This window comes from Priapulus caudatus, unplaced genomic scaffold (genome assembly GCF_000485595.1).
Source record: "Priapulus caudatus unplaced genomic scaffold, Priapulus_caudatus-5.0.1 Scaffold15, whole genome shotgun sequence".
NCBI lineage: Eukaryota > Metazoa > Priapulida > Priapulimorpha > Priapulimorphida > Priapulidae > Priapulus > Priapulus caudatus.
Genome location: NW_014577076.1, coordinates 716,255 through 735,786, shown reverse-complemented (window position 1 = coordinate 735,786; position 19,532 = coordinate 716,255). Strand labels below are relative to the sequence as shown.

Sequence of the window (19,532 nt, the reverse complement as noted above, 5' to 3'; positions counted from 1 at the left end):
ATGATACTACATATCATAACGGTCACAGCATGATACTACATATATTAACGGTCACAGCACGATACGATATATCATAACGGTAACCGTACCACACAACATGTTACGGCGATCATGGCACGATACAACATACACAACGGTAACAGTATTCGGACAAGCGCATTGGTTATCGGCGTTCAAATGCCGCATCGATTAGAGGATTATACTAGCGGGCGAGGCAGTTGCCATCTCTAATGTCACAGAAATGTTAATGCATTCGGCTCCAGATTTCATCTTCGCTCGCCATTATTGAATTATCTTGCAAAGGGGAACCTCTCGTTAAAACATTCATGCAGGACAGCTCGTGTGCCACGCACGTATTTCCCTGATGATCACGGTATAATGGTGAGGCAACACTCTGTACACTCTGCCTGTGGTAGGTGTGTGTCATATGTGTGTGCATGCGTGTGTGCGTCCGTGCGTGCATGCGTATATATACGCTGTGTCTCAGACAGCTGGGAGGGACTCGCTGTGTCTCAGACAGCTGGGAGCGACTCGCTGTGTCTCAGACAGCAGGGAGCGACTCGCTGTGTCTCAGACAGCAGGGAGCGACTCGCTGTGTCTCAGACAGCTGGGAGGGACTCGGTGTGATTGACAGTTTCATACTGTTGGAACTATATACGGACCTGACGATATGTGCGGCCTATGTACTATTATAACAGCTGGGAGCGACTCGCTGTGTCTCAGACAGCAGGGAGCGACTCGCTGTGTCTCAGACAGCAGGGAGCGACTCGCTGTGTCTCAGACAGCAGGGAGCGACTCGCTGTGTCTCAGACAGCTGGGAGCGACTCGCTGTGGTTTAGACAGCAGGGAGCGACTCGCTGTGTCTCAGACAGCCGGGAGCGACTCGCTGTGTCTCAGACAGCAGGGAGCGACTCGCTGTGTCTCAGACAGCAGGTAGCGACTCGCTGTGTCTCAGACAGCAGGGAGCGACTCGCTGTGTCTCAGACAGCCGGGAGCGACTGTGAGACACAGCGAGTCGCTCCCTGCTGTCTGAGACACAGCGTGTCGCTCCCAGCTGTCTGAGACACAGCGAGTCGCTCCCTGGTGTCTGAGACCCAGCGAGTCGCTCCCGGCTGTCTGAGACACAGCGAGTCGCTCCCTGCTGGCTGAGACACAGCGAGTCGCTACCTGCTGTCTGAGACACAGCGAGTCAATCCCTGCTGTCTGAGACACAGTGAGTCGCTCCCTGCTGTCTGAGACACGCGAGTCACTATGCGCATCATTCGTGCGTTGTCAGGCTGTCGTGAGTCACTTGCTGCTTTGATCATGATGACGACAAGCCATGATTAGGTTTGCATATATTAACTTAACATGATGAACGCAAACACCGGCGCTAGCGTCGATACGCCCCGGCCTGGTCGCGTGCTGCATGTATAGCCTGCATATGGAAATTGTATTTCTGTCGCCCCTAGGCCATCACTCGGTCCATAGCGACCACGTGCAGATAAACATCCGAAGTGGTTTCCATCTTTCTCACTCATATTGTGAGTAGATTGAAATTTAAAGACCGTGTGAAAGCAGTAGCGAGGCTTAACGTAGCGAACGCACGCAGTGCACTAGCAAGAGACAGAGAGTTTGACAGAAGGAAGGATGAGAGGAAATGCATTTGATATTTGATATTTTGCAGGCGTTCACCTGATGTAATCCTATCAAGATTAGTGTGTGAAGGGTTTCTCTACTTTTTCTCACACTGTCTACGACAAATACAAGCGCCTGAAACAAGGTACGAACGCAATCGCATTTTAAGCTTTGGAAGCGTGCAGGCAAACTCAATTAGATGATAAAACCTTTTCGATATTTAATCCTGCACTAGATTTTGTGCTCATTAGTTTTCATCTTCGTAGACGTTGTAATAGCAGTGTTCTACTACTACTATTATTATTATTATTATTATTATTATTATTGTTAGTAATATATTTTAGTTATATTTTATCATTTTAGTAGTGTAACTAGAAAAGGGACTGTAGATGCTGCTTCGTCTCCTTTGACTTTGTTTCCAGTGTCAGTTATACACACGCGTGCCACGACTTCCTAATTTGCGAATAAACCACTGCGACGGTACAGGTGCGAGGCTAGACGTATCGTTGCAAGTGGGGAACTCCTGTGGGAAATTACTGACTCGAAACTGCGTACATAAACATTTGTGTCGAATATCAACAGAACGTCAATGCCTCAGCAGAGCGGTACGCACGACTCGAAACAGGGATCGCCAGCGAGGCAAGAAATTGCTTCAAGTCTCAATTATCAGCGCGATCTAAATACACCGACAGAAAGCAGTCGTTGAAAACAAAGACACAATACGACGCAAGACGTCGGCTAAAACGCCATCTATACGCGGAATGTCAATCTACATCGGAGACGCTACTCACATGCATGGCTTCCCAGTGGACTACTAAGCCGCACGCCAGGGGAACCCGGCGATCATGCCTGCCACTTAATATTCTATTATAGCACACGCAAAGATAACATCTCCCTCTGCCAGCCGCGACATTTGCACGCACTTTCGTAAAATTCCGCTCGCGTAAACTCGCGGGCAGTTTTTGACCGTTGAAATATTTGCCTAACTCTTGAAGCGATCGTTGCCCGATACTTTCTACAGTTATCGCGTACTGCACGCGCGCACATGCACCCGCGAGCTACAGCCATATCTCACTGCCGCTAAGCCGTGACTCTCGCTCCGTATAAAGGCACTTTGTGTGAGCTTCAAACAAATAGCATCGCGACTGTTGAACACTCTCTCGGGGCTCTTCCTTTAAAACACCTTGCGTGCCGCCTCATTTACCATCCGGCCGGAACGCCATTTCAAAGACCACCTGGTCGATGCTTCTATTGCAGCATCTTGTTTTGTCCCTCGTCCTAAACCCGTTTGCAACTACATCATCTAAAAGAAGTTTGTGCGCGACTTCAGCGAAGGACTATACGAATCAACTGGCATGTGCCATAGGGTCGCGCCTGTCGCACCTAATGTGAAACACAGTACATGTAACTCCCCATCCACATCCATCATAGGTCCACACATGCAAACACAGGGGCAATCCTGAAGTCTTTACCGTTAGCTTACGCATAGGTATTATCACCCTTACACAACAACGTTCAGACGTGCGTGTACTTACAATTCATAGGAGACGCTACAGATCCTGCACCTGCGATCTATTGAAGACGTGCGGATTTTCTCATACCTGAACACGGCGGATACACCGCCATTGTTCCTCTCCACATGCCATACTGACATTGCATAGAATGTGTGAATAGTTTGTAAAAGAATCCATTAAGCTAACTCATAAGAAATTCAGATCATATTTCGCTGCCCACAGGGGCTTGAGATTTTGCTAATTGTGAACCTGGGTTTTGCAAGCACTAGTGTCACGCTAACAGCTGACAGCGCAGCCAGCATCCATCACGCACACATACAGCATCCTCATCCATGTCACAGACTCTTTCAGCATACTAGCAGCTGATGAATGCGGAACACTCGTATGGTGGCCGAGTATTAAAGTCAGCGATATATTTGTCAAGGATTTCAATCAGACGTAATTTCCATGCAAAATTATGAATGCGCGACTAGACTGGCAATGCAGCATGACGCTGAATAGATGTGCATTATATGCAAATCGGTCTGCATCTGCAATGCAGAGAGTGAGATGCATTATACCCTGCATATACGATGATTATGTGAGAACCAATAGTGGTAGCCCACAGGATAGGCTCAGCATACCTGTGTGACAGCCTTATCCCTGAGGCAAGCCTGCATAGGTACCATAGTTGCATTTGTGTTCCACAAAAAGGCTATATGAATTTAACTCTTTGTCGGGCCACCTTGTATAGCTGATAGTCTATGATAATGTAGCACAAGTGTAGAACTACCTGTTCAGCTGGGACAGATTACCATATATATATATGTATAATAATAAGTACAGTGCATATACAATACAACATGAGTATAACTGTCTTTACAGTTAAGATACTATTTCACATAGTATACATATTTATAAAGTTGTCGTAAAGTCAGTTTGGTTAGACTATCATACATAGTATACATGTATACTACATGTATCTAGCTGTCCTTACATCAGGATAGGTTTATACTAGGCTATCATACACACCATACGTGTACAACTGGTTGTGAAAGCAGGATAACTTGATAGACATACATACCACGTGTATTTGTTCAGTCGCACTAAGCTTCTCCTCCCACGACCTGGTGATCTCAGACATCAGCTTCTCAGACTCTTGCAGCTTCTCCTGCAGATCAGCCGATTGCTGCAGAAAAAAAGGAATCTTGTCAGCAAAGCATGGTGTGCCACGGCAGAATAGGTACTGCAACTAGACTGCTTCATGCAATAAAGTAACACTGCTTAATTTCAGCTTTTCGTCTAATATTAAGCAGTAAATAAATTAAGCTCACCGGTATATTTAATTATAACATCGATTTATTATAACGTAAAGATATCACAACCTGCTAAGCTAATTAGGTATCATATTAGGTGTTTAAATATGATTTCCCAAGGTGATTTAGTTTATACGTTGCCACATGCATAATGATGCCAAATTTTTCGTAAATGACTGCTGTCATTTAAATTCCACTACAAACATTTCTCGTGGTAAGGTCATGCCAGCAGGAGCATTCACAGGGGAGAGAGACATTTTGTTTTTAAACAGCCGTCAATAAAATCTTCCTACAGATTTCTATTAGCAATTAAATTCCTAAGGAGAAGAACGTCTATGACCTGCAGCCCAGCTGCTGGGTGGCTGCTGCTCTAATGGCAATCGATACGCTGATACCTTACCCTGCCCACCCTTCACATGCTAAAGCCTATGGGAGGCATACAACAGTAAGCCTCCACAAATTGTTCACCGTTGCACTATTTCGTCTCTAGAAAAGGCCTTTTTTGGAATTTTTGAACTAGAGTGCAATAATTTGCATTATGCATGCAAGTTAGATGCCTCGTGGACGTCTAGAAAGCATTAGACGTAAAATTGGTCTTCGTGACATTCCGTCTGGTGGCGTAGCCACAGCAACCGGTTCGTCATTTTTGTGTTTGAAATGTGTTCAGACAACTTTGCAGAAATTCGCATCATAGAGCTGGCAAATGTTTCGAGCGGAGCATAGAGCATGAATCTGTAGTTATTTAACATGAATAAAGTGTATGTTGTGTAAGCGAAGTAACAGTGTGAGTAATTTAAATTAATTTCTGTTTGGTGCTTATTCAGGCCTGCTGCCTATGGACGCCCTATGCTGTTGTTCACCACCTATAGGAGGTGTACAACAGTAAGCATCCGCAATCGTTCACCGTTGCACTATTTCGTCTCTAGAAAAGGTCTTTTTTGGCATTTTTTTCGCCGAAATTCGGCACTAGAGTGCAATAATTTGCATTATGCACGCAAGGTAGATGCCTCGTGGACGTCTAGAAAGCATTAGAAGTAAAATTATTCGTGTTGTGTAATTGTGCCATTCCAGCTAGTGGCATAGTCATGGTCGCCGGTCGGCCATTTTTGTGTATGAAACGGGATCCCACTACTCTGTAGAAATTCGCATTATAGAGCCGGCAAAAGTTTCGAGCGGAGCATAGAGCACGAATCTGTAGTTATTTAACATGAATAAAGTGTATGTTTTGTAAGCGCAGTATCGCTGAGAGGGTCTATGTCCCCCGGGGTACTGCCGGAACGTACCCTGGGTACGTCCCGGTATACCGAAACGTACCTTGGTACTATCTAATATGCCGGACCGTACTTCGCCTACTCCACTAACGAGTCTAGGGAGTCGCCTACTCCCTAACCCTAACCCTAACCCTAACCCTAATCTTAACCTTAATCCTAACCCTAACCATATCAAATAGTGACCAGGGTACGTTCCGGTATACCGGACCGTACCCAGGGTACGTTCCGGCAGTACCCTGGGTCACATAGACCCTATGAGCCGCAGTAACAGCGTGCGTATTTTTAATTAATTTATGTTTGATGCTTATTCAGGCCTGCAGCCTATGGACGCCCTCTACTGTTGTTCAACACCTATATGTTAAAGCCTACACTTCATTGGTCATGTGGCGCCATCTGCAGGCGAACCAAGAAGAAGTTGTGCAACCATGGTAACGCATAAAAGGTTACGACAAATTAACAAAAAGAGTATACGTACCACACACAGAAACATGCCGTCCGTAACTATGAAGAGACAGTTTATCTATGTAAAAAAGTCGTACCATAGGCTAATGATAAGAAAATGAGGTACACATACAGTGGCGTAATTTATAAGAAAATATAGGATATGGCTGATAGGCACAATTATGATAGGACATAGAGAGGTTAATACCTTGGATTCTTTGAGCTGAACACGGAGATGTTCCACCTCTGATCGTAGTTCGCGGATGATTTTAGCATTTGGATCTTCATTTACAACAGCGTGGTTGACAATACGCTTGGCACGGTCGGCATAGCTAAAACACGAACACCAAACCTTAAGCCAACCAGTACCAACTCCCGACCAGCAGTTATTGTCACTGTTGCTGCGCACACTTTCATGCATGGACAGATGACAACACGCCACAAGAAAACTGATCAATATTAAAACTGCATTCCCCGAGATAAAGCTGTCATAAATGTTCGTATGCACACTACCATTTCTTGAGTGCCACATAAAAATGCCGCCCAAAATGCCACGTTTTGCCCAAACAAGACTGGTAAATTGATTAATATAATTCGCAAAATGTAAACACTGCCACGTCTATTCATTCAAAGTCAACTTGAGTGTGTGCAAAGAGGCTCAGCACAAACGAAATAAAACGTTTTTTGGGGTAAAACTTCATAGCAAAGTAGCAGTTAGGGAATAATAATCTCAAACTTACTTTTTGTTAATTTGGCTCAATGATATAAATTTCGACTTATTTTATACTATTTTGCATGAGCAAACAACACACACACACGCACGCACGCACGCACGCTTTTATGTTAAGTATATCTGATCAAAATATTATATGCACAAAACACTTGCATAGAACACTACATTGAATAGATACGTTGATGGATTTCAGAGGAAAGCAGCTTTAATAGTTCCAAGAATTTATGTATACTAGTATAGAGCATTAAATTTCTATAATAGATATTTTATATTAATGATTGAATTGACATGCTAATGGTAGGTACATCATAATATCAGTTTTCATATCATATTAATGGTAAAAATGAGAAATTAATGATAGTCATATGATAAATTACTGATCATAGGCATGTATATTAAATGGTAGGAATGCCATAATATTGATAGGCATTATAAATAAAACACAGTGGCTATATGCCCGGCAGCCGGCGTATATCTGACGGCTGCCGGGCACGGTCTTCGATTTCCTAAATGCCCGGCAGTTTTTAATTTTTAGCGTTATCTCAAGTAAACAAGGGTTAGGGTTAGAGTTAGGATTAGGGTTAGGGTTAGAGTTAGGATTAGGGTTAGGGTTAGGGTTAGGTTTAGGGCTAGAGTTAGGGTTTTTGTTAGGTATAGGGTTAGGGTTAAGAACTGCCGGGCATTTAGGAAAACGAAGACCGTGCCCGGCTGCCGGGCATATATCCACAGCGTAAATAAAAACGTATGTATGGTTTAATAATGGCAGACAACCCCTATAAATTGGTATGGTAATCATTGGTATTGGTATGACATACCAATGATAGGCAAAACACATAACTGGCTGCATATTATTTATTTATATATATAACATAATAATCATAGACGTGACATGAGTCTATAGGCAGAGCAAAATCACACATGTGATCATTACGCTAACTACCAATAATATACTTTTGTCAGAAACTTATAGAATCAGTCGCCAATAGCAAAAAGCAACATTTGCACTAGGAATAGGTTGTTACTTAATACAAACATACCAATCCACGAGAGTAAAGTTGCTGCTTACCGTAATGTAGATAGTGTTTCTTCATAGTTGTCATTTGCGGGACTAACGGTTGCAATCATCACAGTTCTGCTGTTGCCTCCAAGATTGTCCTGGAAATAGCAAATTAGTGATAAAACACGTCACTAGGGGGAGCTGCTAGGCAAAACGCACGCGTAACGTGTCAACTAGATTAGTGAGCAGACGACACTGAAAGCAGTGAGTGAACCTCCTGTAAGACAGCGAGACAAGAGAGGCTTCTAAATACTGATACCACATATGCTGTTATTATGAGAGAGAGAAGAACCGTGTGAGAAAGACACAAAGTGAGTGACAGGGGGGGGGGAGACAGTGTGTGAGATAGGGGAGGGAGGGGATACGAAGATGAAGAAGCTGGAAAATGGAGAGGGAATAAGAGAAAGAGATAGTGCTTACCTTTAGTAGCCATGTTAGAACGGAATCCCTGTATGGTACAAACTTGTTCTTGTTCTTACTGCCAGCAGCAGCTTGGTCTGCTAAAGCAGATATCACAAGACCTAGTGTTGTCAAAGACCTACAAGCAACAACAATTGTTACAACAACAACATTATCAACAACAACAACAACACTAGCCAAGATAGTGACAATCAAGTAATGTGATTGTGGTGTCATATGTTGACATACATGAATAAACATCAAAACATGTCATGTCACTAATGCTCTGTTTAATAACTAGTATTCAAATCCTGAAATAATTCTCGTAGTAAATATGTGAAGTTGTAGTAGTATGAGTAGAGACATTTTTAATCACAACCATATCACAATAGGTTGTATTAATATGTTTTTGACTCTGTATAATTTGGTTGCGTTTAGACAAGCAGACCCAAATACACATAATAAACCCACTCAGTCAGTGAAAATAACTTGCTAGCTCTATATATATAATAATTATCATAAATTTTTTTCATTTCTGTAATTTTATAAATTTATGTGCATGCTGTTGACACATTATTTCTCTCGGGAGTATTTGAAATTCGGTTGAAAATGTGTGCAGATTAACTTACCGCCTGCGCAGTTCTATTGACCATGTGTGCAACCATTTAAGATATTTACATACCTTAACCAATGTTTGCATAATACAATATTTTCTAGTTCAGGGGTGAAGTGACAACGTGGAGAGATTCCTACGATGATTGTGGAAAGTCTAAGTGCATGCTTGTGGAGCATCAAATTTTAGAATATTTTCAGTATTTGTAAAATGTTGCCAACGTGCTAAGTGCTTTACTATTTGAGTTAAGCTGTGAATTTTCTGCATTGATGTGGGAGTTGCTCGGCAGCTTGTCGTGATTCTCTCAACTGAGGAAGCAGCCTGCCACAATATCACACTCACTTGTTGATGTTGCTGCCTTCTTTTAATCGTTCTCCAACGGCTCCAGACTTCTGCGCACGCTCACTGCCTGCTAAATCCACTAGGCTCACTTTACTCACTTTCTCACCCGATACCTGTCAAAGCAAACAATGTTAGAATGATCACTGTCAGCTTAGGCAAATGTACACATGCACACACGCACCGTGCATGCGCACACGGATGTATGCACGCGTTCATGCAAAGGCAGTTAAGGCACACATGCATGTACTCACACGAACGCAGACGATCATACACGCACGCGCACGCAAGCACGCACGCACGCGCACGCGCACGCACACGCACACGCACACGCACACGCACACGCACACGCACACACACACACACACACACACGCACACCTCACTAGCATTACCTGCACCCTGTTTATCATCATCCAACCTAACTGCGGCACATCATCTCATTAATATAAATGCCATGGTAGGATTCATTAAAGTTTTCGCTATACAAATTGCATCCTGAAATTATTCGTACATATTACAGCCTAATTTTCGGCGGGCGCAGCAGAGAAAAACCCCATCCATTTGCGTGTCATTCGCCGATAGCAGGTATATACAGCTAATTCGCCACGAAAGATGCCGCACGCAATTTTCAACAACGCTGGGCAGTCGGCTTCGAGCATTAGTTACAATCACATCCCCGTAGTGCTAACAGGGCCCCTGTTTCACATTGTTTATGGTGGTGCCTTGCTAATGCTCGGGATCGTACACTACAGGAAGGGTGTGTCATGGTTACAGCACTAGACAATAGCTCTAAACATGCATTTTTTATAGTATTAAAATTTAGTTTAAACTCGTTTGCATTCCAAACACTAAAATTCTAGGTCGGATTACACAATATTCTTTTAACAGTGAATTTATCGCGTATTGACACCTCATGGAATTTCCGAATAATAACAGTTTATAACAGATAGTGTTTTGGCAAAATGCTATAGTTCCCGCCGATAGATGGCAGCACTAATGCGACCACGCGTTTGCGCGCGGACACTGGGTTGGCAAAATCAATCATTGAATGTAATCAATCTGCTCGCCACTACTAAATAACGCAATGAATTATGCACACACGAACAGATTAAATAACGATACCGCAGCCGCGTCGAATGTCATCGCAACGTGCGCGACATACTACCACAATTAATTATCATTCCGGCCGATGTGTACTCTAGCACTCGATACTGAATTACACCCAGCGGAAGACTAAATGTTTCAAGAGGCTCGAATACACTGAGGCTACATCTGTGGACGCTGCACATGCACGCAGCATCCCATCGCCACGGCAACGAATGAGAAACTGCGAGAATGCGGGCGGAAGATTCTTTATAATCCCGCCGTAGATTAGCGGACAGGAAGGAACAGCGTGGAAATGCCCCCCCCCCCCGCCGCCGCAGCCGTCTTCTTAGTCAGGACAGTATCGCGATTGATGACGCATTTATGCGCAGCAGGCAGTTGCCGACTGGGGGTAGCCGGGCCGCTCTTATCTCCTAAACCGTCGCGCAAAGCCTTCTTTCATGCACCCGGGCGATTTTGGCAAGACCCTCGCTTTGTGTTCTGTCACCACGCTTTAATGAGAAAACGTGGAGTAGTAATAGCCGCTCATTAGAACTGGGTAGGCCTATTCTCGCCAGGAAAGCCTCCATGTTATTACTCTTAATCGGCTATCTACGACCGTACGCAATTAGAGACACGTGTCGACTAATCCGCCGCCACACCTGCAGTCTCGTGACCTCTCTACACCGATATCAGCACGAAACATGTGAAGGTGATATTCTTTTGCTGCCGAAAGAAAAAAAACGCGTAGTGCTTACAACTGCTGCTCTACTGCTACGGATACTGCTACTGCTACTGTTTCTGCTACTGCTGCTGCTGATACTGCTACTACTGCTGCTGCTGATACTGCTACTACTGCTGCTGCTGATACTGCTACTGCCTGCTGCTGCTACTGCTACTGCTGCTGCTGCTGCTGTTTTGAGCGACATTACTAATAACGTGTACTGGCTATCGCGTTACGGCGATGTTTGCTCCCAAAGAAAGCAAAAATTACACCGTAACTAACCCAACATGATCTGGGGAGATACGATTCAGCAGTTACTGTGAAAATGTATGTGCAATGGAATCAATTACTCAAAACCCGTCGGAGAACAACTATGACGAACGCGTTCAACATGGCTGTCACCGCACTCGTGTTCTGCCGCCATTATACCTAACTCTACTAAGAATACAATTGCATCGTCCTTTATATGTTTGTCTTTCTTCCCTGATACTAATGATTACATCTCATCGTACCGACAATATAATGAAGAATTAGCGTGTACCCGGCGTTCGAACCAGGCACATTCCAAATCAATGCATCCCCGACGAACAGACGCATGAAGCTGCTAGCTCACCGACGATCACTTTGACGTGATCAAGAGAAAAGCCATCGCGTTCCTGCTCACTAACACCTCTGTTTGCTGCAACTGACAATGCAGGTAACAAAGGCGACGCTCGCCGGAAGTGTGAATGTCTCGCGGCCGGCCGAGACTCGCAGCTAGCGCGCTCTAATTACCCTGACTTAGGATCAGTGAGGATCTGTGTGACTTTGATGTGAAGACGGCGTGCGCATCGCGCTGCTCTCGCTGTTCATGTTCGTCGCCGCCACCGTGCGAGACTTGTTTCCTTCCGACATCAGATTATCATATATCCTGGCGGCAAGAGAGAAGATTATCAACATCATACATCGCGAAATAAGATTATTAACAATATCATGTAAACGAGATAAGATCGTCACCGAGTCATCGACGCGAGAGAAGAATATCAAACGCCGCATGCACGCAAGCGAGGGAAGATTATCAACGATATAATGCAAACAAAGGAAGATTATCAACAACCACAAGCGAGAAATAGTATCAATATTCCACGAGCGAGAGCAGAATATCAACAACATGCAAATCAACAGAATATTACCAATATCCCGCACGCGAGAAGAAATCCGTCTTTTCATTATCAGTCGCTACGTTCCAGCTGTACTTGGGGAAGCCTGGTAGCCTGACCACCTGCTCACTGACCTAGGGAGGCCTGGCAGCCTGACCACCTGCCTCACTGACCTATGGAAGCCTGGCAGTCCTGACCACCTGCTCACTGACCTAGGAAGCCTGCACACCTGCTCACTGACCTAGAGTAGCCTGGCAGCCTGACCACATGCTCACTGACCTAGGGAAGCCTGACCACCTGCTCACGACCTATGGTAGCTGCCCTGCCTCACTGACCTAGGGAAGCCTGACCACCTGCTCACTGACCTAGGGAAGCCCTGACCACCTGCTCACTGACATAGAGAAGCCGACCACCTGCTCACGTGACCTAGGGAAGCCTGACACTCTCTGCTCACTGACCATAGGTAGCCTGGCAGCCTGACCACATGCTCGCCTGACCTAGGGAAGCCTGACCACCTGCTACTCTGACCTAGGCGAACCCTGTTAGCCTGACACCTGCTTCACGCGATCAAGGGCAAGCATGGCAGCCTGACACCTGCTCACTGACCTACGGAAACCTGACCACCTGCTCACTGGACCTACGAGAGCGCTGCACCACCTGCTCACTACGCTAAGGGTAGCCTACCCTGTACGACGGCAGCCTGCCCGCTCACTGACCTAGGGAAAGCCTGCCCACCATGCTCACCGACCTACGGGAACCTGTCCCACCTGCCTCACTGCCGGCTAGGGAAACCTGCACCAACCTGCTCACTGACCTAAGGAAGCTGTAGGCCTGAACCACCTGCTCTCAGCTGACCTATGGTAGCTGACCACTCTGCTCGCTGCACCGTAGGAGAAGCCTGACCACCGTGCTCACTGACCTACGGTAGCTGACCTGACCCTCTCTCACTGAGCTAGGGACGCCTGACCCCTGCTCACCGCAGACCTGTAGAGGAAACTGCAGCCCTGACCGGAACCTGCCCGCTCACGTGACCTAAGGAAGCCTGGTAGCCTGCTCACTGCTCATCGAAGCCTTGGTAGCTTGCACTCCTGCCTATGTAGCTTACCTAGCGCTGACCTAGGAGCCTGACACCTGCTCAACTGAGCTAGGGAAACCTGGTAGACCTGACAACCTGCTCACTGAGCTAGGGGAAACCTGTAGCCTGACCCACTCTGCCTCAGCTGACCTAAGGTAGGCCCTGGTAGCCTGACCACCTGCCTCACTGACCTATGGTAGCTTGTACCACTGCCTCGCCTGACCTAGGAAGCCTGACCACACTGTCGCACTGAGCTAGGACGCACCTCTAGTAGCCTGCCTGACCCGCTCGCTGATCCTTAGGGTAGGCCTGACACCTGTCACTGACCTAGGAAGTACCTGACCACCTGCTCACTGACGCTATAGTAGCCTTGACCACCTTGCTCAGCTGACCTAGGGAAGCCTGACCACCTGCTTCACGTGACCTAGGAAGCCTGACCACCTGCCTCAGCTGACATAGAGAAGCGCCTGTGCCACCTACTCACTGACGCTAGGGAAGGCCTGACCACCTGCTCACGACGCTTTAGGGAAGCATGACCACCTGCTTTCTGCACCTAGAGTTAGCCTGGCAAGCCTGACCAACATTGGCTCCTGACCTAGGGAAGCCTGACCACCTGTGCTCTTCTGACCTGAGACCCCCTGTTAGCCTGGACCAACCTTGCTCACCGACCTAGGGAAAACTCTGCCCACCCTACTCACTGACATAGGGAAGCCTGAGCCACCTACTCACTGACACTAGGAAGCCTGACCACCTGCTCACTGCACCGATAGGGAAGCATGACCACCTGCCTCTCTGACCTAGCAGTAGCCCTGGGCAGTCCTGACCACCAGCCATGCCTCACTGCACCTTGAAGCCTGCACGACCTGCTCACTGACCTAGGGTAGCCTGACCACCTGCTCACTGACCTAAGGAAGCCTGGAAGCCTGACCACCTGCTCACTGAGCTAGGGACGCCTGACCCCCTGCTCGCTGACCTAGGGTAGCCTGACCACCTGCTCACTGACCTAAGGAAGCCTGACCACCTGCTCACTGACCTATGGTAGCTTGACCACCTGCTCACTGACCTAGGGAAGCCTGACCACCTGCTCACTGACCTAAGGAAGCCTGGTAGCCTGACCACCTGCTCACTGACCTATGGTAGCTTGACCACCTGCTCGCTGACCTAGGGAAGCCTGACCACCTGCTCACTGACCTAGAGTAGCCTGGCAGCCTGACCACATGCTCACTGACCTAGGGAAGCCTGACCACCTGCTCACTGACCTATGGTAGCTTGACCACCTGCTCACTGACCTAGGGAAGCCTGACCACCTGCTCACTGACCTAGGGAAGCCTGACCACCTGCTCACTGACATAGAGAAGCCTGGCCACCTACTCACTGACCTAGGGAAGCCTGACCACCTGCTCACTGACCTAGGGAAGCATGACCACCTGCTCTCTGACCTAGAGTAGCCTGGCAGCCTGACCACATGCTCCCTGACCTAGGGAAGCCTGACCACCTGCTCTCTGACCTAGGGACCCCTGTTAGCCTGACCACCTGCTCACCGACCTAGGGAAACCTGCCCACCTACTCACTGACATAGGGAAGCCTGATGGTCAAGCTACCATAGGTCAGTGAGCAGGAGGTCAGGCTTCCCTAGGTCAGTGAGCATGTGGTCAGGCTGCCAGGCTACTCTAGGTCAGTGAGCAGGTGGTCAGGCTTCCATAGGTCAGTGAGCAGGTGGTCAGGCTGCCAGGCTACTCTAGGTCAGAGAGCAGGTGGTCATGCTTCCCTAGGTCAGTGAGCAGGTGGTCAGGCTTCCCTATGTCAGTGAGTAGGTGGCATGCTCACTGACCTAGGGAAGCCTGACCACCTGCTCACTGACCTAGGGAAGCCTGCCCACCTGTTCACTGACATAGGGAAGCCTGCCCACCTGCTCACTGACCTATGGAAGCCTGGCAGCCTGACCACCTGCTCACCGACCTAGGGTAGCCTGACCACCTGCTCACTGACCTAGGGACGCCTGACCCCCTGCTCACTGAACTAGGGATGCCTGACCCCCTGCTCAATGACCTAGGGTAACCTGACCACCTGCTCATTGACCTAGGGTAGCCTGACCACCTGTTCACTGACCTAGGAAAGTCTGGTAGCCTTCTCACTGACCTAGGGTAGCCTGACCACCTGCTCACAGACCTAGGGTAGCCTGACCACCTGCTCACTGACCTAGAGTAGCCTGACCACCTGCTCACTGACCTAGAGTAGCCTGACCACCTGCTCACTGACCTAGGGTATCCTGACCACCTGCTCACTGACCTAGGGAAGCCTGACCACCTGATCACCGACCTAGGGTAGCCTGACCACCTACTCACCGACCTGGGGTAGCCTGACCACCTGCTCACTGACCTAGGGAAGCCTGGCCACCTGCTCACTGACCTAGGGAAGCCTGACCACCTGCTCACTGAGCTAGGGACGCCTGGTAGCCTGCTCACTGAGCTAGGGACGCCTGGTAGCCTGCTCACTGACCTAGGATAACATGACTGAGTAAACGCCTGCCCTCGCATCAGATGAGGGCTGGCTGCCCGATTAAGTGATCGTACAGCTCGAGGAAGCTAGCCGCTCGGGGACTCGGACGGACACTACAAGGCGCGAGAACAGACGCTTCCCCCTCCCCCCACACACCGACATAATAGCGCGCATCAGCAGCAGTTACCGCGCCGGCACGCTGCTCATTCAGCTGTCGTGTGCTGCGTGCGCGCGTGCTGAAACCACGAACTCCGGCTATTTTGGCCCCGCCGCTCGACAGCGGCGTCAGACACGCTCAATTTCCAGCCTAATTCTCGTCGGGCGCGGCGTACATGCAGCCAAGTGCTTGCTCGACATGCGATCACCGCTGACAGCCATGAAGCCAGTCTGCCATGCCCGCCTGGCGAGCGACAGCGGCTGCCTGCTACAACAACGGCTACCTGCTTGTGCGTGTACACACATCGTGCCACATAATTACGTGGCATATACATATACAAAGGCGTGCGCGCGCAGATGGTGAGAGAGGGAGGAAGAGAGAGAGCGCGAGCGAGCGAAAGACATGGAGAGAAAAAGAGACAGAGAGCCTGAGAGAGGGAGAGAGAAGGAGGGAGAGAAACAGAGAGAGAGAGAGAGAGAGAGAGAGAGAGAGAGAAAGAAAGAGAGAGAGCAACGAAACACACAATATGCCCGATTGACAGGCAAGAAACTAAAATCTGGGAATTCTAGCATGGACGATGTCTGCTGTTTTAACGCTAAACTCGCGTGGTTCGTCAAAACGTGGATATCAGCGTTTAATTCTTTAAGTTAACACGAGCACATCGATGACGTGTTGCTGTAGAACAATTGTTTCATCTAGTTGGTTATAAGGCCGTATACTCTTACTACATTACTCATGTAACTCGTCTTATAATCAGAGACTAAGATGCAAACGTGTTTATCTTAAACAGGTATTACTGTCTTGAATATAATCAATAAAAGAAGTAAATCAAAATTCGCAAAAGTAGCTTTACTGATTTACGGTAAAGGAGAACTGTAACTTCTCTTTCTATATTCCATTAAAACGTGCCAAACAACTACAATGACCCAACACGTGATAACTTTAACTTATTCGGCGGTAATTCGACTTTAATAAATTCTTAATTTCAAAGCGTGGCGATTAGTGTTTATTTCGTTTAATGGGCGGTGTCATTGTTTGTGCTATCTCACGCGTAACTTGCTCTCTTGGTGGCTATTATACCCATATTTCACACACCATCAGGTGCACAAGATTTTCAAGCAATTAGATGCGAAACGATAGCAATATTGCGGCTAGATTATGCACACATTTGAATATATTGCAAAATTTTCAGTTATCCCGTGCACATATTTGAGCTAAACAACAATTTGCATAGGTAAACACTAGTTAGTTTAAAATCTAATTTTGCGTGTGTTATAAGCTCCTGGTCTGATACGAGCGGGAAATAAATTCAAAAGGACAGCGTTCGTCGTTCACACCTGATCGAAGCAGCACATGTAATATTATTATCTGTAACAAATTCTGCCTCGTTTTACAAACCAAGACTTATTTTTCATCGATATTGAGTATTCTTAAAATGTTATGTAACATAAAACCCATATTTTAACTGAAACCTCTTATAATCCAGGGGACGTATGTCAAAGTATACGTAGAGTAATTAGAGAATACACTTATTATTAGCATTACCTAGCTGGCTCGTGGCATTCACGAACACAAGCAGACAGCTATACGGGGTGCAAGAACGCACGCTTGCACGCACGCAAACTCCCACACACGACACGCGACACGCGCATGAACACACGCACAAGTCCATGTCAGGACAGTATCGCGATTGATGACGCATTTATGCGCAGCAGGCGACTGGGGGTAGCCGGGCCGCTCTTAATCTCCTAAACCGTCGCGCAAAGCCTTCTTTCATGCACCCGGGCGATTTTGGCAAGACCCTCGCTTGTTGCTGTCACCACGCTTTAATGAGAAAACGTGGAGTAGTAATAGCCGCTCATTAGAACTGGGTAGGCCTATTCTCGCCAGGAAAGCCTCCATGTTATTACTCTTAATCGGCTATCTACGACCGTACGCAATTAGAGACACGTGTCGACTAATCCGCCGCCACACCTGCAGTCTCGTGACCTCTCTACACCGATATCAGCACGAAACATGTGAAGGTGATATTCTTTTGCTGCCGAAAGAAAAAAACGCGTAGCTGCTTACAACTGCTGCTCCTACTGCTACGGATACTGCTACTGCTACTGTTTCTGCTACTGCTGCTGCTGATACTGCTACTACTGCTGCTGCTGATACTGCTACTACTGCTGCTGCTGATACTGCTACTGCTGCTGCTGCTACTGCTACTGCTGCTGCTGCTGCTGTTTTGAGCGACATTACTAATAACGTGTACTGGCTATCGCGTTACGGCGATGTTGCTCCCAAAGAAAGCAAAAATTACACCGTAACTAACCCAACATGATCTGGGGAGATACGATTCAGCAGTTACTGTGAAAAATGATGTGCAATGGAATCAATTACTCAAAACCCGTCGAGAACAACTATGACGAACGCGTTCAACATGGCTGTCACCGCACTCGTGTTCTGCCGCCATTATACCTAACTCTACTAAGAATACAATTGCATCGTCCTTTATATGTTTTGTCTTTCTTCCCTGATACTAATGATTACATCTTCATCGTACCGACAATATAATGAAGAATTAGCGTGTACCCCGGCGTTCGAACCAGGCACATTCCAAATCAATGCATCCCCGACGGGAACAGACGCATTGAAGCTGCTAGCTCACCGACGATCACTTTGACGTGATCAAGAGAAAAGCCATCGCGTTCCTGCTCACTAACACCTCTGTTTGCTGCAACTGACAATGCAGGTAACAAAGGCGACGCTCGCGGGAAGTGTGAATGTCTCGCGCCGGGCCGAGGACTCGCAGCTAGCGGCTCTAATTACCCCTGACTTAGGATCAGTGAGGATCTGTGTGACTTTGATGTTGAAGACGGCGTGCGATCGGCTGCTCTCGCTGTTCATGTTCGTCGCCGCCACCGTGCGAGACTTGTTTCCTTCCGACATCAGATTATCAATATCCTGCGGGCAAGAGAGAAGATTATCAACATCATACCATGCGAAATAAGATTATTAACAATATCATGTAAACGAGATAAGATCGTCACCGAGTCATCGACGCGAGAGAAGAATATCAAACGCCGCATGCACGCAAGCGAGGGAAGATTATCAACGATATAATGCAAACAAAGGAAGATTATCAACAACCCACAAGCGAGAAAATAGTATCAATATTCCACGAGCGAGAGCAGAATATCAACAACATGCAATCAACAGAATATTACCAATATCCCGCACGCGAGAAAGAAATCCGTCTTTTCATTATCAGTCCTACGTTCCAGCTGTACTTGGGGAAGCCTGGTAGCCTGACCACCTGCTCACTGACCTAGGGAGGCCTGGCAGCCTGACCACCTGCTCACTGACCTATGGAAGCCTGGCAGCCTGACCACCTGCTCACTGACCTAGGGAAGCCTGACCACCTGCTCACTGACCTAGAGTAGCCTGGCAGCCTGACCACATGCTCACTGACGCATAAGGAAGCCTGACCACCTGCTCACTGACCTATGGTAGCTGCCACCTGCTCACTGACCTAGGGAGCCTGACCACCTGCTCACTGACCTAGGGAAGCCTGACACCTGCTCACTGA

The 19,532-nt window shown here is 47.4% G+C and overlaps 1 protein-coding gene across 1 annotated transcript in view; it reads right to left on the bottom strand.

The window, feature by feature from the left end:
- The window catches only part of LOC106809491 (kinesin-like protein KIF13A), a 248,634-nt gene that overhangs the window by 93,824 nt on the left and 135,278 nt on the right, over positions 1-19,532 (bottom strand). The window contains exons 7-12 of the mRNA XM_014812582.1: positions 18,773-18,907; positions 9,283-9,395; positions 8,349-8,466; positions 7,938-8,026; positions 6,347-6,470; positions 4,195-4,299 (exon numbers count right to left, since the gene is read on the bottom strand). Of these exons, the coding sequence (XP_014668068.1) occupies positions 4,195-4,299; positions 6,347-6,470; positions 7,938-8,026; positions 8,349-8,466; positions 9,283-9,395; positions 18,773-18,907 (684 nt within the window). The remainder of the gene's footprint in view (positions 1-4,194; positions 4,300-6,346; positions 6,471-7,937; positions 8,027-8,348; positions 8,467-9,282; positions 9,396-18,772; positions 18,908-19,532) is intronic.